The 24,098-nt window shown below is 40.3% G+C and overlaps 3 protein-coding genes across 3 annotated transcripts; 1 reads left to right on the plus strand and 2 right to left on the minus strand.

Moving 5' to 3' along the window:
• The first annotated feature begins 3,974 nt into the window (after positions 1–3,974).
• LOC103702801 (3-O-acetylpapaveroxine carboxylesterase CXE1-like) lies at positions 3,975–5,238 on the plus strand. Its single transcript, XM_008785368.6, has one exon. It carries the CDS (start codon positions 4,084–4,086, stop codon positions 5,068–5,070), a length of 987 nt encoding a protein of 328 aa, XP_008783590.4. The 5' UTR covers positions 3,975–4,083; the 3' UTR covers positions 5,071–5,238.
• Positions 5,239–5,884: 646 nt separating this feature from the next.
• On the minus strand, positions 5,885–13,520 carry LOC103702800 (glyoxylate/hydroxypyruvate reductase HPR3-like). The gene is made up of 2 exons (XM_008785367.6): positions 12,956–13,520; positions 5,885–6,638 (listed from the first exon to the last, which is right to left on the minus strand). Exons 1-2 carry the CDS (start codon positions 13,424–13,426, stop codon positions 6,117–6,119), a joined length of 993 nt encoding a protein of 330 aa, XP_008783589.4. The 5' UTR covers positions 13,427–13,520; the 3' UTR covers positions 5,885–6,116.
• A 2,078-nt stretch (positions 13,521–15,598) lies between these two features.
• LOC103702799 (glyoxylate/hydroxypyruvate reductase HPR3-like) lies at positions 15,599–20,489 on the minus strand. The gene is made up of 2 exons (XM_008785364.6): positions 19,923–20,489; positions 15,599–16,350 (listed from the first exon to the last, which is right to left on the minus strand). Exons 1-2 carry the CDS (start codon positions 20,451–20,453, stop codon positions 15,820–15,822), a joined length of 1,062 nt encoding a protein of 353 aa, XP_008783586.5. The 5' UTR covers positions 20,454–20,489; the 3' UTR covers positions 15,599–15,819.
• Between the last annotated feature and the right edge of the window lie 3,609 nt (positions 20,490–24,098).

A 24,098-nucleotide genomic window follows, 5' to 3' on the forward strand; every position in this document is an offset into this window, starting at 1 on the left:
GCTAACAATGACTAATTTATTATATAAATTGATTTTTTTATTGATATGGCTTGATATTTTATATATGATGGAAAATTGCAAAGTAGCACTATATTGCATGGTAAGCTCATGTATTTATCAACTCCATTGAGTGCAAGGCTGCAAATGGGTTGGAAACCCAAACCGATGCAACCCAACTTGCTTAGACTCGATATCGATAAGGATTTATAGGGTTGGATCGGATTCTAAATTTTGATCTATTCTATATTTCGAACTGAGTTTGAATTTGTTGAATTCTGATCTGACTTGATATGATCCAACCAGATTGTTATATTGGTCTAATTTAGAACTTCTAACATATTATCCAATTTAACACGAATCCAATAAACCCGTTAACCCAAGATGAATGGGGGTGGTGTTAAGCCGGTCTATTATCCATGGTCTACTCTTTCGAAATCCCAATTAAAATTCAGTCCCATATAATGATGGCATCCATCATTAATTAATTGGTTTAAAATAAATGGTGTCATCATCCCACCAATCTAAGCTTTTTGATCCGATTTTATTCATATTACATGACAAATGTTAGGGCAAATTGAATGTTGGGTGATATCTTTGGATGAAAAGTTTGATTTTTAAATTATAGATTGATACTGTAATTAATTTGGCATTCTATCCATAATCTGTTTCATGCTAAATATATCATAACATGCTTCTAAATAGATATTCATATCTTATGATGAAGCTAGAATTTTCTTTTGTCCAAATTTAACTCTTTTATTTCAAAACTCGATACGTGCAACCTAAATCCGACTCGGATCCAAATTTTTTGAATTAGGATCGAGTTATATATAGATCCGATCCAATCTGATTCGATCTTCTATTGGGTTAGATCCGGATCCAATAGTAGGATCCTAACTAATGATAATTTAGGCTACGTGCAGGTTTTTCTATTTTCAATTTAACCTACTCTTTTATAATATCTAATTGGTTCATGTCGTTTCTGAACTTTATTATCTTCATTTTTTTTAAATTCTAATTGTATTTGGATTTTTTTTTGCTTTAAAGATTATTTTATGCTTTATATTACTATATATGCTCATATTTTAATGATTTTATTTTTAGGTCTATATTCATTTAGCTTTGTTTTATATTGTTTTCTTTTATTTTTACATCAACGTTTATATTTTGCAAGTGATCTATTATTTGCTCTTCTTCTTTACATATTTTCTTATTTTTATTATTCTAATTTATTTTTATTCTAATTTATTTTTATTCTAATTTATTTTATTGATTTGATTTCATTTTTTAATCTTTAATTCATATTTCTATTAATTGTATATTCATTTTGATTAAAATTAAAACTAAAACATAAAATATTTTTTTATTTCAATTATTTTATTTATATCAAATGTGTTATTACATCTGCCTATTTGTTAGCATGTATGTATAAATATGTGTACACACGTATGCATACATACATACATACATACATACATACATACATACATACATATATATATATATATATATATATATGCATACTTACACACACATATACATATGCATGCGTGCGTGTGTCTATATGGCTTGCAACTAAGATGCTATGGCATAGTTTTTGGAGTAGACCATAATAGCAACATTGTTACTAACAAAAGAATACCAAAGCCGTTATCATAAAGTGTGTGTATATTGGTCACATGAATTCCTTTAGATCTTGTTATACCTTATGTGTAGAGTTAATACTTGTTAAGCATGGACATGTATCAAAATTCATGCCTCAAAGTGGTACCAATCTTGATGCACATTTGTGTGCATGATGAAAAAAAATTACGGAAAATTAATTCCCCACCCTCTCAAGGATCCTACTATAACAAAAGTCCCCGTTGACCGGTCCTAAAATCTTTAGTACAATAACTTCACTAAGTTTAATTCGTGGTCCTTGAGCCCTTTTTTTTAAAAAAAATGCCGAAAATGCCCCTACCTACTGATCTCCCATCCCATTGAAGAAGAGGAACAAAAAGGGGGTCGGGCCAGCCGTCGGCCGTGGCTGCCCCCTCCCGAGCCCCCTCTCACGGCCGCGTCACCGGGAATGCCCGTGCCCCCTCCTGGGCCATCTCTCGCGGCCGCGCTGCCGGGAATGCCCTCGCCCCCATGGTGGGGAGGTGCCGAAGAAGAGGAAGAAGGGCGGTTGTGGCGTCCTGCGGCTGTTGCCGGCCATGGCCCGCTCTCCTCCTGCGTCCACCACGGCCCGGTCCTTTTCCGGCGCCGCCGACTTCGCGGGAGGAAAAGAATTCTCCGCTGGCCATCTACGGCTGCTGCCGCCGGCAGCTCGGGCTCTCGGCCCCCTCCCGTGGCCCCTCTTGCGGCCGCCGCAGCCCGACCCCCTTCTGGCACCGGCGGCCCATAGGAGGAGAAGAAAGAAGAAAGAAGAAAGTAGGAGAAGGGAAGAAGAGAAGAAAAAAAAGAAAAAGAAAAGAAAAAAAAAAGAAAAGAAAAGAAAAAAAAATAAAGAAAAAAAGAAAATAAAAGAAAAAAAAATAAAAAAGAAAAGAAGAAAAAAAGGAAAGAAAAGAAAAATAAATAAATACATACATACATATATATATATATATATGTGTGTGTGTGTGTGTGTGAATGAACGAATAAATAAATAAGATAATAAATAAATATAATAAAATAAAAATAAATAAATAAAAGCCGCCGCGGTCAAGCCGCCTCCTACGGACGCCACGGCCCGCTCTCTTCTGGCGCCACCGGCCTCACGGAAGGAGAAAATAGAAGAAAAAAGAAGAAAAAGAAAGAAAAAGAAGAAAAAAATAAAATAAAAAAGAAAAGAAGAAAACAAAAGAAAGAAAAGAAAAATAAACAAATATATATATATATATATATGAATGAACGAATAAATAATAAATAATAAGATAATAAAAAATATATTGTAATGAAATAAAATAATAAATAAAAAAATAAAAGCTGTGGCTGCTGCGACCAAGCCCCGCCGTCCTCACAAAAGGAGAAAATAGAAAAAAAGAAAAGAAAAAAAAAAGAAAAAGAAAATAATGAGAGAGACAAATAATCTGATCTTTATGATATTTATAGGTACAATAGATTTGTGACCATTGCAATTAGTTAAGTAAGCTTGGAACTCAAGTCATATAGCCTCGAAGACAATTAACTCACCATTACAATTAGGTTGGTAAGCTTGGTATAGAGGTAATATAGCATGGCACACTTTTAAGTAAGCTTAGCACGCAATTAATCAATATTTGAATACTTAATCTAGCCTGGCACAGAGTTAAATCTTCTCGGCACCCAGTTAAATAAGCTTGGAATACACTTAAGAGCAAAAAGCAAGAGACAGTTTTCCAGTGCCGAAGCGGTATCTACCCTGTCATACAGTTAAATCATCTTGGAACACAGTTAAGTCTTCTTTGTACACAATTAAGTCTCTCCGCACACAATTAAATATTCTTTGCACACAATTAAGTTAAGAGTTAACTACTCAAAAAAGAGTTAACTGATTTCAAACTTTTTGCAACATTAAGCCTTCTTAACTTAACTGTGTGCAGAAAAAATTTAACTGTATCCTCATTAAAAGTTTTTGCAGTTGGCATGCCATTTGGCATTAAAAGGTTGATTCTTTAGACCACTAATTCATTCCCCTAATTAAACCCAACTTGATCTTTGGTTGGAATATTTCCAACCAATCTAGCTCAAACCCTTTTTGATCTAAAGTTCAAAATTAGATTGGCCTAGTATTGGGTTAGGCTGTTTTGGATTAAATTATTGGGGATAAGTCAAATAGTGTTGGTAACATAAGATTGAAAAAGGGTTTTGGACAATTTTGTCCAAGTAAGTATTATGTTTGGTGAGACTTATTTGCCTGCACATATACAATTGAATAACTTAACAAAATTAAAAATACATTTAATAATAAAATACATCAATGTTTTATATAAAATAGAAATATAGATTTATTTATTATTTTTGGGTTGGATTGGGTTCTGACTTTTGATTGGGTTACTACTCCCATTCCCGTTCTTTCTCTCTCTGGCCTCATCGAATCGACTCCACTCCGCCGGCCATCCTTCTGTCTCCCCGCCGATGGATCCCTACGAATACCTCAAGATCTCCCGGAACCCAGATGGCTCCATCACCCGCCACGCCTCCATTCCCTTCTCCCCCGCGAACCCCGACGCTACCCCCGTCCTCTCCAAAGACGTCCCCCTCAACCCCGCCCACAAGACCTGGCTCCGAATCTTCCTCCCCACCCAATCATCGCCTTCCCCCGAGAAGCAGCTCCCGGTCGTCTTCTACTTCCACGGCGGCGGCTTCATCCTCCTCAGCGCCGGCACCACCCTCTTCCACGACTTCTGCGTCAAATTATCCGCCGAACTCCCCGCCGTAGTCCTCTCCGTCGAGTACCGCCTCGCCCCGGAGCACCGCCTCCCCGCCGCCTACGCCGACGCCGTCGACGCCCTCCTCTGGGCCCGCGCCCAGGCCCTCGGCCCCGCCTCCGCAGTCGGCGCCCGCGCCGACTTCTCCCGGTGCTTCCTGATGGGCAGCAGCGCCGGCGCCAACATCGCCTACCACGCCGGCCTCCGCGCGATGGCCATGGATCTGAACCCGCTGAAGATCCAAGGGCTCATCTTGTACCAGCCCTTCTTCGGAGGGAAAGATAGGACGGAGTCGGAGACGAGAATGGCGGAGGACCCGGTTTTGGCTCTACCGGTGAACGATTTGATGTGGGAGCTGTCGCTGCCGGAAGGGGCGGACAGGGACCACGAGTACTGCAATCCGGTGGTCGGGAAGACGGGGAGGGAGGGGGCTACCGCGGTGGCGGGGCTGCCGCGGTGTCTGGTGAAGGGGCACACGGGCGACCCGCTCCTCGATCGGCAGAAGTTGTTCTTAAGGATGTTGGAGAGGGGAGGGGTCGAGGTGGTGGCGTGGATAGAGGAGGGAGGCTGCCACGGGATCGATGTGCATGATGCCAAGCAGGCCGAGAAGCTGCTGTCGGATATTCGAGGATTCGCCAGTCTTGCCGCCGGCGCCGCCGCCGCCGCCGCCGCCGCCGGTGCTGGTGAGGGTTAATCTAAACGACATGAGTAAGCGAACAATAATGAGATCATGCTAAACTTAAGAAATTAGTCTGTGATTCTTCTTCCAATTTGTTTCGTCACTTATTTTCCTTTATGTAACTCACCTGGTGTCTCTTATTTTTACGATCGCATTGCTATTTTCCCTTTTACGTGTCTCTAATTCCTGCTTCAAGCGTGTGTTTTTGTCTTTTTTTTCTTACCAATACTTTTCTCGTTTTCCAAGCTTAATTTTAATTTGTAGACACCATATTAATGCTTTACCAAGAAAAACACCGTACTAGGTACCGCTAAGTCCTTCCAATCATGGCTGTTCCACTAAATTCGGCATACCGAATAATACATCTTCCGTACCTTATCCCGATTTAATACCAGAATGGACGGTACGTATCGGTATTGATTAGTATAGTAAATTTTGATTCTAACTTAATTATTTCAAGTTAACGAGCATTGATACAACCAATGTTTCAATCATACCCTCACCTTGTCTCCACGGAGTTTAAAGTCCATTTATCTCCCTGGAACGATGGAAGGTGGCAACACCAAGTGATTCTGGCAATAACATGAAACAACACGCCACTGTATATCCAACAAGAGCTATGAACTAATAAAACATAGCATTCTAATGGTAATTAAACAATCAGAACGAGGAGGTTGTCATATAGTAACTAATATTTGACGAGCAAAGATTGATCCTGCTGTTGGTCGGTAAATGAAGGTTTCTGAGAGGGGCATTATTTGGAGGAATCACCATTATTGAAGTCATGCAAGCAGGTCCAAGCACATCGGCATAGCAAATCTACCACCAGGAAATGAAGCTGTAGCTGCCAGATACCATAATAATTCTAGTCATTTTGCCACAATGAGATATTTAGTTATAAGACAACCACAAGACAATGGGTTACAGCATGACGCCGAACAGCCCCAACGGCGGAGTTTTGATAGGATCCAATATCCTGGTACTAAATCAGAATGGGGGAAAAAAACTTATCAGACTTTGTGGCCAATGTAATTAGTGTCAAAAAATTGATTGAGTTCTTTCTATTCTGAAATTGGAGTAAGCAACGGCCTATTTGAGAAGAAAGCTTCCAAATTGCCCATGACTACCATAAGCAGCCCATGAAATGATTCCGGTGTGAACACAGCTTGATGATGCGACAATACAACATTGTCCATGTGAAAGAGCTCTTGGGGCACAGCTGGTTCATTCTCAAACACGTCGAGACCAGCACCTCCAATCTCCCCTTCCATCAAACACCTGACTAGTTCCTTCTCATCGACGAGAGCCCCACGCCCTATATTGATGATAATGCCATCTTTGCCTAATGCTAACATGACTTCCTTGTCGACGATATGGTGCGTTTCAGCGGTCAATGCACAAGTTATAATCAGAACTTCGCTTTCAGCAGCAAGGTCAGTAACATTTGAGAAAAACTCGTGGGAGACAGATGGCTTCTTTGTTCTTGAGTGGTATAAGATAGTGCAGCCGATGGCATCGAGCCTTCTTGCAACTGCAGATCCAATGCTTCCTAGTCCAATAATACCAACTCGTTTTCCACCCAACTGTGACATCATAAAACAGGATATCAACACATTAGCTTAGATGATTATCTAAAGATCAAAGAAGAGATAGTTATCTAAAGATCAACATGTACAAAATTGTCACGATTAATCTTTATGTCAAAATGGACCAGTAGTTGCACATTAGCAATAGAGAGAGTAACATGGGAAATCAAGTATTATGGAAATTATTGACAGTTGGACTAAAGAAGCCAGAAAGATATCAAATATCCTAAAAATCACTGCCATGATGCTGTAGGTATCATTCACCTAAGAATAAAGGAGCTGACCAGCTGACCTAGCAATATCCAAGTAATAGCAGCACATCAAGAAAGTTTCCAGCAGTAAATGCTTCATAAGTGAGATGACTTAAGACTCTCTCAAAGGAGGTCTAAATTACCACCAAGCAGTCCTTTTCTTAATTAGTTGTGGTAATTGCATTTTGGCAAAGAGGCTAAATGGCAAAGGAAGAATATATTTCACGTTAGATGTTCCACAAATATGATTCATTGAACCTTAACCCTACTCGCCCAAAACAGCTCTTGCAAGCACAGACAGACAGAGACAGAGACAGAGCCGGAGAGAGAGAGAGAGAGAGAGAGAGAGAGAGAGAGAGAGAGAGAGAGAGAGAGAGAGATGCATTCACATGTAGAAGGATTCTCCACCATATTACTCTGGAAAAATAGTCCAAACAATATCTGACAATGGAAAAGACAGTACAGAATATGGGGGACGATTCAGGCATTATGGCTTTATGTAAAGAAACAAAACCAATAATGTTTAAAGAACATGTGCAACAAGAGTTTTCAAGATCATTTTGGCCTTCTGAAACCGATTTCTTGGATGCAGAAAAAGGTTAATACTGTCACTGTAGTTACAGAAAAGAAAACAAGATAAATTATGTATAATTTGACCAGTCAGCAGCAAAGTTTGCGTAAAATCAACATGGATTTGGAGATCTCATCTGTCAGTTTTCCCTAATAAAGATCAGAGAAAGTTTGAGAAAGTTATATATTTGAACTGGATATTGTGGTACCCTTGCCATTCTGTACCCTACAGAGGAGTTTATGAAATTCTTGGTAGGATCTTAGAAAAAATTAAGAAATGACATAAGATCATTTCTACCATCTTCATCTTTATGTCACCCTTTCCACTTTGATAATGAAGAGGGACTCGTATTCTTTTTAAATAATAGCTGACTGTCAAATAAAGAGAGCAAGGCTTCTGATTCTGTATCATGATCTAATTCGCAGCTAAAAATGAATGATTATACTCTTTGTGGATCAAGGACAAAGAAAAAAGAGAGATTCTTTCTGTTTTCATTGGCCAGCAAACAGAAATATATCTTTGGGTAAATTCTTCCTGTCATGACAACAGAAATGCTACCCTAATGATATCAAAGAGCACAAAGTTTCAGTTCATTTTGGTGAAGCTATATATCATCTACTGGAAGAATTTAAAAAAGCCCTTTAAATCCATAAGCAAGATGAAATTTCTCAAGTATGAGCGATCCATAAAGGTGACAACCAAGAAAAAGGAAAGTACTTTTTTGTCCATTTTCTTTTATCAATAAATAAAGATACGAGCCCTGCATGATAGCTGTGTAAGAACTGTATTAGAGACATCCTCACATTTCTCCTTGAGAAAGAAAATGCAATCACTAGTTACCTATTAAACTATTCCAAGACAAAATTAATATTTGAAGGGAGAATTACCAAAATGAGAACTGGAGGAGGTCAATTTTCAAGCAATGGGCTAGAATGGGTCAAATCTCGTTCTTGCTGAGGCAGAAAGAACTTTATTTCAAGGGGGTGAAATAAATTACAGAAAGATAAATGGATGATTACAGATACTCTTTCTAAGTTTCCCATCTCTCTCTTTATCAAATCTTTCATCCCTCACATCTCACCTGGTCACATTCATGACCAAGTTTATCAATTGTATGATCTGATTTTACCAATCAAAGGCGCCAAATTTACCAAACATTTATGCCAATTTTACAAGCTGGCTGTGTCAAAATTACTAGTTTATGATCAACCATTTTATTAGTCATGTTACGAGTTCTAGATATTGAGTTCACTAGTTATTCATCCCAAAGAAACCTATCCAGCGTATGAGTAGTATGTCCTAATTTTATCAGACTAGGTGCAAAGTTTACGAAACCTTTGTCCAAGTTTTACAAGTTAAGATGAAAAGTTGACAGTTTCCATGTCCCAAAGATACCAATCTAGGGAACCATTATTACTAATCAAGTGCTCCAAAGTTACCAGTCCCATGTATGAAATTTACTAGTTATACGCTCCAGAGCTTCAACTAAAAATACTAGTAGGAAGTGATATCCCTAGAAGCTAAGGAGTGATGAGTATAAGAGAAAGGTGGGGGGATGGATAGAGAGAGAGAGAGAGAGAGAGAGGGCGCCGGGGGTGGGGGGTGAAGGGAGATCGGTGAGGAGGAAAGATAGGCATACAGTTGTATGTTTAGATTTTATTAGTCAAATATGCCAAATTTATTAGTTCAACTATGCAAGATTTACCATTTCATCATGGGAGGGGCACTTTGAGAACAAGAATATTTGAAAGTTGAAACATCTAAATATTGATAGGATATCAGGACATCCTACCATCCCAAGTGTCAGATGGGACGAGTCAGAAAATGGACCAAGATGGAACATCCACCTTCCCGAGTGTTGGTATGAGAAGGCGGGGGGGAAGGCGGGGGGGGGGGGGGGGGGGCGGGTGGGGGGGGGGGGGGGCGCAGGGCAGGGCAGCGGGGAGGATCAGGGGAAGAGGAGGAAAGCTAGGCATACAGTTGTATATTTAAATTTTATTAGTCAAATATGCCAAATTTACCGGTTCAACCCTGCAAGATTTACCATTTCATCATGGGAGAGGCACTTTGAGAACAAGAATATTTTAAACATCTAAATATTGATAGGATAGTGGGGCGTCCTACCATCCTAAGTGTCAGATGGGATGGGGCAGGAAATGGACCAAGATGGAACATCCACCTTCTCAAGTGTTGGTATGTGGGGCATCCTACTCTACCAAAAAAACTAGGATGGCTCCCCTCCCATGGTATTTAAGACCTTGCATTCATCTCTTGGTAATTTATTTCAGCCCTTTGAAATAAAGTTGTATCCACCTCGGCTGGAATAGGATTTGACCCATTTCAGCTGATTGTCTGAAAATTGACCTCATCCTATTCTCGTTTTTGTGATTCTCCCTAATTTGAATACTCTCCTGATAATCGTTGCAATCACCAATGAAGGTTTTTCAGGGATAACCAAGCTTTGGTAATACCCAAAATCCAAGTAACCAAAAAACATATCATCCCTGAAATTACCAAAGGAAATATTATTCATGGAAAAAGCAGAAGCTTGAGCCAAAACTTCCACAAGTACTATTTCTTCTACATGAAGAAAATTGCATGGAATTCATAGCACAAGCTTAAATGCATCAGATTCATGCCTTTTTTCTTGACCCCATCAAGTCCTAAGCAACTGAATAGTGGTTCCTTGATCCAAAATGCAATTGTAAGAGATCGGGATTAGTTGCAAAGCTTCTGGAGGTCTTCCTGATGAATAAGCCACATCTCCGTTTTTTTAATATTTTCATGAGATCAATACTAAATTGATGTTCTTTCAACCGGCATAGGGACTTCAAATTGGCTCACAAGATAATAACTTGCCCCAATTTCAAACTTCCACTAAGCATTCTAGACAAACTTCTACCTTGAATGAAATGAAAATAACTCATAATGGAAACTCTAAATGTCAAAGAAACCTATCCTGTATCCTTCTTAACTTATGGAAACTTGGAGAAACACTCAAACAAACTTAAAGAGCATTACAGAAGAGAAGAAGCCAAAAAGTCCTAAAGAAACTAACAACCAGTGCTCTTCCTGCAAATGGATAGTTTTGCTGAAATTATGACATACATTCAGCATATATCTAGTGTCCATATCTCAGTCCTGATATCTGCAAAGTAAATCAGCCACAGCTTCCTTCTCGAAACTCCAATTTCAGTGATTCCAGCCATATGTTAAAAGGCCTACTCAAGGTCTCTTAACAGAATAGGCCCAAGCCTCCAGTTATTTCAATTTCAAATCAGATTGAAGTTCTTTCAAATGCTAAGAAAAGTGAATCATTGCGTGGGTCATGCTCTGGCCTCTGAATCAGATATCTATCTTAAAACTTGATAAAAATGGGAAAGCATCTTTCACGAGGATGTCTCAGTATGCATGTGCCAAATTTGTGCTTATAAAGGAAGACAGCGAGGCCAAGTATGAGAACTCTTTCCCTTTTCCATCCTTTTCAAGCACAGACCTAGAAAGTTTTCAGAAAAGGGAAAGGGCATAACTTACACTAGTTATTACTGCCAAAAGTTTAGTCTCTCTAATAGAAGCTTCTTTCATGATTGAATCAAATCTCAATAAAATTATAGGGATCCCTTTTGAAGAAACAAAACATGTATTCATCTTATAAAACAAGTATCGTAACAACACGAAGTTGCTACTTAATCATGCATTCTCTACATGCCAACATGATCACAAATTGTCTCATGTAAAACACAAAGTTGTTACTTAATCATGTCGAATTGATACCTGTTATACGTGTGCCACATCAACTATTAGAAACCAATGTAGCAGATGGTCTGATACATTCCTTTAGGATAAATGAGCATAAATCAAATGGATCTTCCAACCTTTTATATTTGTCAGGTCATGAACTAGGGCTAGCCCCAATAGTCACCCCCTTGCTTAGCAACCAAAGGTTTCAGGGTACGAGTTTTGGATGGTGTATCTCCAAGTTTAGGATGGATCCATGTTTGAGTCTCTCTCCCCTTTCTCTCTCTCAAAAAAAAAAATGTCATGTCATTGATCATGTTACTTAGACATGAATCTGGCTTAGCATATGGATGGCATAATGTTTTCTTTTTTTTTTTTTAAAAAAAAAGAATGTCAATGTGTTCAGGATAGACTTGGAGACTATATAACTGCCAACCCAATAAAACTAAAGGACCTGAAAATATAAGAATAACATATCGGATCATGAAATATTAGACATTAGTAAATAAGATAAGTGAACTTTAGTCAACATGAAGAATGCCCCTCTTTTGCCACTTCATCCTTGAATTCCTTGCATTTCTGTATTTCACCAGTCATCATCCTATATAGCATCTGCATTGTTTTAATTCTGCGAAAGCATGCTACACCCATAATGCTTTCTTTCTATCATGGCAAAGTAGAACAACATTCATAGGCCAATCGGCAATGCTCGATTGCAAAATCACGAGGAGACAATCTTATGCTCATTATTTTTGAACAGATCCACAACCATGGAAATATAACATGGTTCAATTCTGTTAAAATCACCACTTATCCTAAAAGCTTAAGTTGATAGGACGAGGTAGATTTATTTATATATTTTATATTTTCTTACACTCTCTCTTACATGTGGGCCAGACTTTTCTTTTAATGAGCGAGACCAACATGCAAATTTTTTTTTAATAATAGGGTTAAAGAGTGTGAACTTAGGACCTCTGCTCTGATACCATGTTGAAATCACCACTTTTTCTAAAAGCTTAAGCTAATAGGATAAGATAGATTTATTTATATATTTTATATTAAATAAATCTACCTCATCCTATCAACTTAAGCTTTTAGAATAAGTGGTAATTTTAACATAGTATCAGAGCGGAGATCCTGAGTTCGAAACTTGTCTCCGCACTTTTTAACTCCATTATTAAAAATTTCACATGTTGGGCTCACCCATTAAAAGAAAGTCCGACCCATATGTGAGGGGAAGTGTATAAGAAAATATAAAAATATATAAATAAATCTATCTCATCTTATTAGCTTAAGCTTTTAGAAAAAGTGGTGATTTCAACAAATTCAGATGTAGGACTACATAGACTATTGTATAATACCTTGCAATTCATCTCTAACAAAATTCCACAGTCTCTGTGAATCATATTGTCAAAAAAAAAACGAAGAAAACTTTCTGCATCACCAACAAAATTTCATCCGAAAATAAATTTCACTTATTCAAAGTTAGAATTTACTTTGTAAATTACTGAGCAAAGGCATCGTGAAATAAACTTCCCCACAATTCATGCTAAAAAGAATCCCACTTCAGTTTATCCTCAGTCCTCTTTAATCTCCAAGAATTCACATTAGAGTTTTCATTCATACATTTCTATCAACAGCCCATAGCAGTTTTGAGTCGAATGGGCATTCATAGTGCTACCATCATCAATAGCAGTCAAGAATCAACTAAGTTAACGGAAACAACTGGAAGAAGAGGAGAAGGGACAAGTGACCTTGCGACCGAGCGGATAGTCGCCCTTGATCGGCCAGAGGCCTCGCCGCACATACCGATCAGACGCAGAGATCTTGCGCAGGACATCGATGAACAGAGCCACCGCATAATCCGCAACATCATCAGTGAAGGCGTTCCCGGCGTTGGTTATGGCGATGCCCCTGCGCCGGCACGCAGCGACATCAATATGATTGACCCCGGCGCTGGAGGCCACCACGAGCTCCAGCCGCGGGAGGTAGGCAAGAAGCTGGGCGTCGACGGGGGTAGGACCGGGGCAGAGGAGGGCCTGGACGGCGCCGGCGTGGGCGGCGAGGAATTCGTCCCGGGGGAGCGGGGACTCCCAGGGCTTCAGGAAGCGGAATTTGGTGGCGAGCGCGTCATGGAAGTGGGGGAAGATAGGGCGGAGGACGAGGACGAGGGGAAGCTCTTGCTCTTCGGCCGGCGTCTCCGCCGAGTGGTTTTCGGCCGACATCCTCACCGGCGGCGGAGCAGTTGACAACTTTTTGAGTACAGGGAACGAGAGCTTGGGGAATGGGTGGTAGAAATCGAGGACAGAAATCGAGGACGGGAAGCTAAGAGTACAGAGACGTCCCAGGATTGCGCCTGCTGTACCGCCTTAGATGGACGCCACGTCGTTGACTTCCGAGATGGACGGCTGCTGCTGAATCCGAAATAGACGTGGAAATAGATGTCGACAGAGGTGGTAGCCGAGTGTGGCCTTACTTTCAAATAGTCCCAAGTTTGAAACGTACGGACATTGATTAAATTGTAGAGACCGAATACTTTTTGCTCGGACACGAGGTTGGAAGGGCGTATCGCTGTGCTGGTAGACTCGGTGGTGCCAGGTGTGACGTACTCACACGTGGTATTCGTGCTGGAGCCCAAAGAGATAACCGAGTCGGACCCACTGGTGGGAAGGGTATAAGTAAAATCGGCCGGGGTGCCTAATATACGGTCATTTCTATCCGCATTGAACATTCTTCTGGCAGAGTGAAGGCCCAGTAGGAGCTGCTACGCGGGGGTGGGCTTATCCCTTCCTCTCCCTTTCCCTTTTTTTTAGCAAAAAAAAAAAAAGACACTACTCACAAGCCCAATTTCGAACAATATATATATATATATATATATATATATATATATATATATATATATATATATATATATATATATATATAGGGGGGGGGGGCTTCAGAATTTTGGGGGGGGGGGGGGGGGGGGTTTCAGAATTTTGGGGGTGCTCTTAGGCGAATGCGGCACTGCTCGAGCTACCTATATCCTCAGAGAGACCAATAATGCTGCAGATTGGGTAGCATTCTATGTGGCTCATCACTCCAACGAGTTTATTTGAAAGATCACGCTTCTGTTTTGTCTTTTCTACATTTTCTTTTATTGTCTGATGTTTTGGGCTGTACTCATACCCGTTGTGTGTGAGCAGCCGATGTACTCAAAAAAAATCCAGATCTTTTCATTAAATAGATAAAAAATTGAAACTCGAACTTAAACTATTTTATTATAGAAATAATTTAATAAAGTTAAATGAGTTAAATAGATTAGACATTGCGACCCTAACAAATATAGCTTCTTGTTAATAATATGTGGTGCGTCTCAGTGGTCGATGCATAAGTTACGATTAGAACATAGCTTGTGATAGCAAGATTGGCCACATTTTAGAAATATTTTGCATGGCAAATATGATCTCTTTGTTGTTGAATGGAGAAAGATGAGAGCAGCCAAAGGCCTTGAGCCTTCTTGCAAGCAGATCCAATGCTTCCTAGTCTGAGAATACCAACATGCTTTCCACCCCGCTGCAACATCAAAAAAACAAGATATCAACAAAGTATCTTAGAAGATAAGGTTTCTCTAAAAATCAAATATACCGAAATATTATGATGCATCATCAAGTCAAAAAAGAAATGATAGATATCAATTTTCCTTGCAAGGCTCTGCAGAAGTATTTGAAAGTAATTTGAGCACGACATAAAAGGTTATGGCATTAGTATTTTGTAAGCGGGACAAATGAACACTTGGGCTGCAAAGGAGGTTTAAAATACAGCCTAGAAGGCTAGTTCCAACTCTTTCATCGAGATGTCACACTATGTTCCTTCCAGCGAAGAAGCTAAATAGCAAAGGAATGAATATGTTTCAGTTGTTCAACAACAACAACAAAAAAGGCACTACAACTGGAAAAAAATAAGGGAACAGAAAGCCCAATATGATGGGTTTGCATTTTGAAGGATTCTCCATCATCAAAAATAAACCTTCGACCAGATTTCACTATTATTGAATGGCGTTTTCAACCCAATTTTCCATATTAGATACATTCTTGAGCTGCCAATATAATAATATATTAAGGTGTCAACACACACCAAATGTTTGTCATTCTCTGATCCTTTCCGAGCTGCAATCTCGCTGGGATAGAATAGAAAGGTAGAATTTCCTGTTGTAATTGAAATCCATCATTAATATGAAGAACTTTTAATGCCATATTCCAACATTCGATCCTTGGCTTCAGTAGGCTTCTTATTTTGGCGCGAGATCTAAATTTGCAACAAAGTAGGAGAGTGGTCCCATGCAGCTGAAAAATAAATATGCAGAGATACAAATGTGATTGATTTCCCATGAAAGGTGATATGCAACCATACAGAACTATAGATAACAGTAGATACAATTTATTAAAGCCACAAGGCATGTTTTTGAAACAATATTCACCTGGCTATCACAAGCCAATCTACAGAACTATCTGAAACAACTTCCACTGGAGAAGAATAAAGATGGAAAAGAATTATACAACAGCAAGCCCCCACTACCAAACAGCAAAGCAGTAGACACAATGAGGCAACGAGCATTCGCTCAAATTCTTTTGTTTGTCTATAAATCATTCTGATTAACTGGTGTAAGTAATGGTCTATTTGAGAAGAAAGCCTCTAGATTGGCTGCAAGCAGTTGACCCAGATCAGCAAAGGATTCTGAAGTGAAAACGGCTCGGTGAGGTGATAAAACTACATTGTCCATGAGGAACAGCTCTTTGGGCACGGCAGGTTCATTCTCAAACACATCAAGACCAGCACCTCCAAGCTCACCTTGCATCAAGCGCCTAACAAGTTCATCCTCATCAACCAGGGGCCCCCGTCCCACATTAATAATGATTCCCTCCTTTCCTAATGCTGCCATGACATCCTTGTTGATGATATGATGTGTTTCACTGGTCAGTGCGCAAGACACAACTAGAACATCGCTTTCAGCTGCAAGATCGCAAACATTTGGGAGGTATTTATATGGCACAGAAGGCTTATTTTTCCTTGAATAATATAAGATAGTACAGCCAAAAGCTTCAAGCCTTTTTGCTGTTTGAGACCCAATGCTTCCCAGGCCAACAATCCCAACTCGCTTGCTGCCTAACTGGAATCATAAGCATGCATTATTAACAGAAAAGCAAGAATGATCGATTTTCTGAATTCTAGCAATAATTGACAAGAATCCTATTAACTTAGATAGATCAACAGATAGATAGATAGAGAGAGCATAAATACCCAACTGAAAAATGCAAAACCAATAGGAGTTTATATTCATGATCATGTATAATTTTTGGAAACTGCTCTGTCTTGGAGAGACCATAATTGGTTACAGAACCATGTGTCCTTTCTCTATATTCCAAATCACGCAGACACTACACTGCCCAGAAGAAATTCCACACAATTAGATCTATGAAAACATAAAAATGTTCAATAAGACGTAGCCACTTAGCAGACATAGGATTCTAGGGTAGGCCATGAGGTACTAGTTGTCATATGAAACTGGTGCTTTACAAGAGCCAAATAGATGCTTTAAAATAATGATTTGGGATCATAATTTTATTCACCCACATATAATTCACAATCCGCACCTTAAGTTCTAGTGGCTAATTGCATGAGCAATAAATAGCCAGATTTTGCTGGTAGACAAAGCCTCTTAATTGGTGACAGGCTATTTCATCTGCAATTTCTCTCTTACAAACTCTGAATTATCGAAATTTATCTTTGGATACAATTTAACTCTTCTACAAGTAACTTGCAAGATTAATGATCATAAGTTAACCTTTATAAAATATTTTTTTACAATTACTTCATTTTTAATACTTAGATTGGTCATTGATAACTAATAGTGTGATTTCTAAGCCCAAGAGGCAGCACAGGCAGATGCTTAGCCACCAGTGCATGTAAAGAGGCCACCAGACCCTGTCTGGTGCCAAAGCAGTCATAGCCTCATAGGTGGCCTGGGCAAGATGCAACTGCCAAGCAAGTTGGACATGATAAGCAGTAATCCAGTCAGACATGCTCAGGGGTAACGAAGTTGGCTTGGTTGAGGGATGGCATATCTTTGCAGACAATACACCGCACTTGTCCTGGAAAAGGTCTGTCATGATAGCATGTCGTAAGTACTGAGCATACTAGTATAAGTACCTTACAATTTGTCTACTGCGGCAGCAAATTAATGAGGTAGCTTCCTTTTTTTTTTAAAAAAAAGAGAGGTAGCTTCCTGAATTAACCAAGTAGTAGAAATGCTCCGCAAGTATTATTTCACAAACAAAAGAAGTCATCAACACTATATATACCTTTTCCTTGCAAAAAAAATAACATCCTAATTGTAACAGAACTGTTGGTGAACTTATATATTTTTAAGATCGATCATTATATGAATAGGTCATTGATGATTTGCTCTTTTATGGACTCACATATTACCATAACGACTCAATGAATTTTGAAACCTATTTTGAATAGAGAGTGGCACAAACCAACTCTTTTACTACTCCCCTAAATTAGATATGTTTTCCAGAAATGAAAACTCATAACTTTTAGTTAATTACAGTAATTTAAAAACATCTGTTTGAGCTCTTATCCTTGTCTTAGGCTATAAAGGCCCTTTACCTTTTTCTTTGGGAAGTGCAACATCTCCGATTCCATATAGGCCCAAGCTAGCATATATAGAGAAGAGAGAAAGAAAGTTAACTAGTTAAGATTGTTCGTAAAGCTAACCCATGTTTGGGCAAGAAAAAAGACATAACCTATGCCTGAATCTAAGGCGATTGCTAGGGACACAAGGGAATACCTTATCAATTTGGCAGAAGTCTGCCGATAGGTGAGAGAATTGGAGGGGGTGGTTACGGCCTTCGACAGGCCACATCCACAACAAAGCATGGGCAAGATCAAATAATTACACATAACATGAAAAGGGAAAAGGAAGGGGCAATTGACGACCATGATTACCGAATCAAAGGCATTCATTAATTAGGGCCAGAACCACATCAAAGATGGTGACCAATCACCATGAACATTCTCATAATCCCACAGCTAGATCCAATCCAACAACAAAAGGACCATAATAATCATCACAAAACATGAGGAAGAAAGAAAGAAAACAACAAGGCAACTCAGTGCATCAAAGCAATCGCCGGCCATGACAGGAAGAACCGAGCAACCATGACAGCGGGCTTCAAGGGCTAGCGAGAGGAAGAGAGAGAAGGGAATTTAGATTTTATGGAAGATTTTGGGTTTTAAGAGAGAAAGGGTATTTATGTCATTTGCAACGACACTGAGCAGCTAATGGGCAAAGGATGAAATTAGGTTAACCAAGTAATTTGAGGGATATAATTACAAGAGGGGATTTGAGTGGAACTCAGGCTAAGTTGAGGGGGTGAAACTGTAATTTTTTTCTAATTTTAACCATTTTTCTGACACCAATACACTAATATAAATTTCAGAGGAAAGGAAAATCAGGCTACTAGTTATCATAAAAAAAAAAATATTAGTCTTTCATATGATGATGCTCCTGCATGAGTAGATTTATAACTGGTTAGTAGGTTTGAAGCAACAGTTTCTTCCTCTCCACTTTTCCTTTTCTCAATTACTTCATGCTCTAATCATGCTTCATGTAAATCTGGACTGTCAACTTGCATGTTTTGGCAGCATGTGAATACTTTAAACTGGTAGTCTTATGTGTCTATTTGTCTATATTGTCCCTCATTGAAGCCACATTGAAGACTCAATGAACGGCCCTATAAAACTATTATCATCTATAACCATTAATACTTCTCCCATCTATTTGGAGTCAGCATTATGTATCAATAATAGGTTCCACTAAGGGCTATATCCAGCAAACAGCCTATAATTTCACCATATCCAAAAAATGGTTCCTAGACACACTTAGTCGCATCTATACATGTTCGACAATAGCATTTTAGTCTAATCAAAATAGCGAAGCCTAGCCAGACATATTTAACGCTACAATAACAGAACTTTCCTTTCTCTTGGTATGGTCTAGCTTGACATCTTCAGACTAGCATGCATCGTGCCATATCAGTGAGGCAAAAGAACAAACATCTGACAAGCATGGTATGAGGACAGAGACTTTGCGGGGGAACTGCTAAACGAAAATCTGATAGGAAATTGAAAAACTGTATAGAAATACAAATTTGAAAGGGAAAAATGAATCCCTCAAGACAGACAAATCTAGAGCAATTACTTTCTTAAGAGTGCTGCAAAGGTCTCTACTCTCTATAATTGATGGTGCAAGGTCTCTACTCTCTATATGCTTAGTTTGTTGCACTCGTCAAAAATCAACAAAATTTTACATGGAAATGGACCCGAGAAATGATTGAAGTTTTTCTAAGACAGATGGAAAACTGCCTCAAATCATTGTTCTTTAACTCATTATTGGAGACTCTAAAGCAGACCACCACCTTCAAAATCTCAAGAAAGGAGAGAAGGAAAAGATGGAACAAGATAAAACTTGTGCCATGAATTTGGGTAATCTTACAGTGCCAATTCACAAGGTCAATTTGACAAAAGCACTATTACAAAGTAGAATCCTAGCAATAGTAACGCATAATTGAAAGCAATTAGAAAATTTTCTACTGGGGCCATTAATTTAATCGACGGCAGAAAACTAACGCAAGAATTAGAAGAGAGAATCCGAGAGAGTAGCTGAAACTTGACCTTAAAACCAAGAGGATAGTCTCCCTTGACCGGCCACAGACCCCTTCGGACGTAGCGGTCTGAGGCGGACACCCGGCGGAGGACGTCGATCAGGAGGCCGACTGCGTAGTCCGCGGCGTCCGGCGAGAAGACGGTACCAGCGTTGGCGACGGCGATGCCGCGGCGAGCGCAGGCGGCGAGGTCGATGTGGTTGACGCCGGCGCTGGTTGTGACGACGCAGCCAAGGCGTGGGAGGGCGTCGAGGGTGGCGGCGTCGAGGGTGACGAGGCCACTGATGAGGAGGGCGCGGACGGAGCCAGCGTGGGCGGCGAGGAACTGGTCGCGAGGCAGAGGGGACTCCCACGGCCTCAGGAGGTGGAACTTCTCCGAAACGGCGGCGTCGTAGGCGGGGGCCACCCGCCGGAGGAGGAGGACCGGCGGCCGAGGCTCCGTTTGCTCCTCCGACGAGGCCATAGGCGGGGCACTCCTGCTGCCAGCTAGTAGTAGTTGTAGGCGTGAGGTGGCTCTTGCGACGGCCTTTCGTCTCTCCATTCCGTTCTCGTCTTGCAAGCTTGTCGGTGCGGTAATTTGGTGCGTAAATTAATTCCCGACCCTCCCCTTGACTGCTGTGTAATGCTAAGTCCCTGTTGACCCAAACCATGTTTACCGGTCCACGATTAGGGATAATCTTAATTACCGGTCCATAACAGAGGTTTGTTTTTTTCTTTTTTCCCGAAGCTGCCCTTTCGTTGCCGTTAAGGTTGAAAATGTGGAATCAGTTGGGAAATGGACCGCAAAGAGGGGAATATGGCTCGGATTCTCCATTGGAATCGTGGAGAAACTGGATTTCTCCATTGTCAGCGATTCGCGGAGATCATTCGCATGGGATGGACCGGCTTCTTCGATTTTGCTTCTTGGATCCGGAAGAATGAAGCGGAAAGGGGAGACTTTGAAGCGGAAGAAACTACAGTTCAGATTGTTGATGGATATTGTGAGTTCCATTGCTGATCATTCGCATGGGATGGACCGGCTTCTTCGATTTTGCTTCTTGGATCCGGAAGAATGAAGCAGAAAGGGGAGACTTTGAAGCGGAAGAAACTACAGTTCAGATTGTTGATGGATATTGTGAGTTCCATTGCTGATCATTCGCATGGGATGGACCGGCTTCTTCGATTTTGCTTCTTGGATCCGGAAGAATGAAGCGGAAAGGGGAGACTTTGAAGCGGAAGAAACTACAGTTCAGATTGTTGATGGATATTGTGAGTTCCATTGCTGATCATTCGCATGGGATGGACCGGCTTCTTCGATTTTGCTTCTTGGATCCGGAAGAATGAAGCGGAAAGGGGAGACTTTGAAGCGGAAGAAACTACAGTTCAGATTGTTGATGGATATTGTGAGTTCCATTGCTGATCATTCGCATGGGATGGACCGGCTTCTTCGATTTTGCTTCTTGGATCCGGAAGAATGAAGCGGAAAGGGGAGACTTTGAAGCGGAAGAAACTACAGTTCAGATTGTTGATGGATATTGTGAGTTCCATTGCTGATCATTCGCATGGGATGGACCGGCTTCTTCGATTTTGCTTCTTGGATCCGGAAGAATGAAGCGGAAAGGGGAGACTTTGAAGCGGAAGAAACTACAGTTCAGATTGTTCATGGATATTGTGACTTCCATTGCTGATCATTCGCATGGGATGGACCGGCTTCTTCGATTTTGCTTCTTGGATCCGGAAGAATGAAGCGGAAAGGGGAGACTTTGAAGCGGAAGAAACTACAGTTCAGATTGTTCATGGATATTGTGACTTCCATTGCTGATTTCATATTCGAAATAAAGTTGCTATCCCTCTTTTCTCCTCTGTTTCCCAGCTTTGATCAAATGAAAACCCTGTTTTAGCTGCTGGATTATCTTGATGTTTTTCTGCCATTGCTCATATACTGTTTGGAGACCTAAACGTGTGACTCTCATTGATGATATCATATTCGAGAAATAGTTGCTGTGTCAGCATTCCCTTCGCTTCATCGTTGTAATAGCATTCGGAACTTCAATCATTTCCCCTTTTTTCATTTTTCTATTGTCATGGATTCCAAAAAAACAAATAGCCCTGTTTTCATGGCTATTTGTTCTTATGGTGGCGAAGCTATTATTATTTCCATCTCCGAAGACACAAATCTCGATCAAATTTACAAAGAAATAGTGGATAGGTGGAGACATCTGTCTGATACAATGGTAGAAGTTAAATATTTTATTCCAAACAAATCTAGAATGGTTGTTTCGCTCCTGGGGGATAATGATGTTCGGAAAATGCATCAAATACACGTCAACTTAAATGCGCCGGTGATCGAGTTGGTTGTTAGTCATATTCCATGCTTGATCGAACGTAATAGTGTATAGTTGGAAAGAGGATAGTCACAAAGACATATAGAACCCATAACTTTGTGAAATCCTCTACATCTTGTTGTCCGCTCTTTCCAACAAGAAATTGTAATCTACTCTTTACTGCATTTCTATTGGCTTTTTTATGGTCCCCCTCAAAAAAACGGATGATGAGGTCAGACGTGACCCTCCCCTTACTATGCAATTCTACCTCATCGCCCGTCGCACTTAGACCAAGAATTAGTGCAAAATCGCTCCCTACAAAAGGAACTAAAACCTTACCAAACCAAAAACCCTCCTCCTCGTCATCCCAGAAGGAGAGCAGAGTGTCCAGGACAGGCCTACTCTGTTTAATATATGGCAGACCTAGCAAATGGCCAAAAGGTGTGCCGGTGATCCTAACCTTTTGCTCATGCGACAATAACGGAACTAGGGTGACCATAAAATTAACAAAATGGCTGAAATAGCACCTACCATTGACCATATTTTTAGGGCCAACAGCATGTGCTCTGCGTTTAGTCTTAATTGGAGCCATGAAAATTGTCTGCAACACAAATATATTCAAACACAAATTGTGAATAAAATCAACTCAAAAATAGAAACATATAATTGAGTAAAACATAGACGGGATAATGAATGATTTTAATAAACTATAACAACGAACAGAGGACGAAAGAAATTAAATCCTAAGCATTCGCACATTATGAAAATAAATGCCCAACAATACTATATTACAGTTTGTTGCTACGAAAACCTAATCGAGAAATTATGATCCAGGGATTACAAACCGTCGAAGAACCGGCAATATGCCTCGGAGAGGGTTTGGGAAGCGAGGTCGAACGAAGCGCCGTCGACCAACGATCAGGGCGAAGACGCGAGCGTCAAGGAAAGCTTCAGGTGTGGGAGTCGACAAAATGCCGTCGTCTCAGAGCTCTCAGTCGGAGACCGGCCGGAAAATAGAGTCGACAGAGGAACTCTCGGTCTGGAGCAAGAGTGATTTCCCGGTGGGTAGCTTGTTTACGGTCTTAGGGTTTCAAACGGGGGACACCAGATCAACCGGAATCGGTGAGGAAGATGGAAATTTTCGTGGGGAGGAGATAGGATTGCAAAATGGGGGAAAAGGGGAAGAGATGAAGCCGAATCCGTTGGGGACTTCAGGGCTAATATCGTCTCAAACAGAAAGAGAGAAACGAGATGGACCGGCTGTTTCGGGATATATCTCAGGGTTATTTTCGTCTCAAACATAACGGCACAAACGGGATGGACCGGCTGTTACAAATAGAGTAAACAGGGACTAAAAATTATAGTCCGGTCCAACACTGGACCGGCCATTAATTCCCCCTAATTTGGTTTCTACCTCTCGTTTTCTTGCTAAGAGTTTCTCCATGTGGTCATGCATCAATCATAACTATTTATTTTTATAGCAGTATATTAAGATAACCATTTGATGAATGAACAAGATTGACAGTATACATGGCCACATGATGGTGTACATCTTGTAGAATATAATTTTTTTTTATCTAAGCTATTTTAGTATTTTATATTCACCCTTGAGGATGGCCTGCAGCATGGGGTCAGTTTATGCTATGCCCCACTTTATGTCTATATATTCTCCACTCTATTTTGAAGGAAAATTAGATACTATTCCACATCAACTTTCCTTAGAGGGGGAATAATCACATATTCCACCTACACCCACATTTAGGCTATTTAGTTTAGAAGAGAGATGGATAAGCTGTGGTCTGATACATCACTGATCTTTGATCACACATAAGATACATGATAGATACAGACTCTGTAGTCATGCTCACATCATGATCGTGCTT

This window comes from Phoenix dactylifera, chromosome 6, assembly GCF_051530095.1.
Source record: "Phoenix dactylifera cultivar Ajwa chromosome 6, Ajwa_hap1_PhDact_Kaust_v1.1, whole genome shotgun sequence".
In the NCBI taxonomy this organism is placed as follows: Eukaryota; Viridiplantae; Streptophyta; class Magnoliopsida; order Arecales; family Arecaceae; genus Phoenix; species Phoenix dactylifera.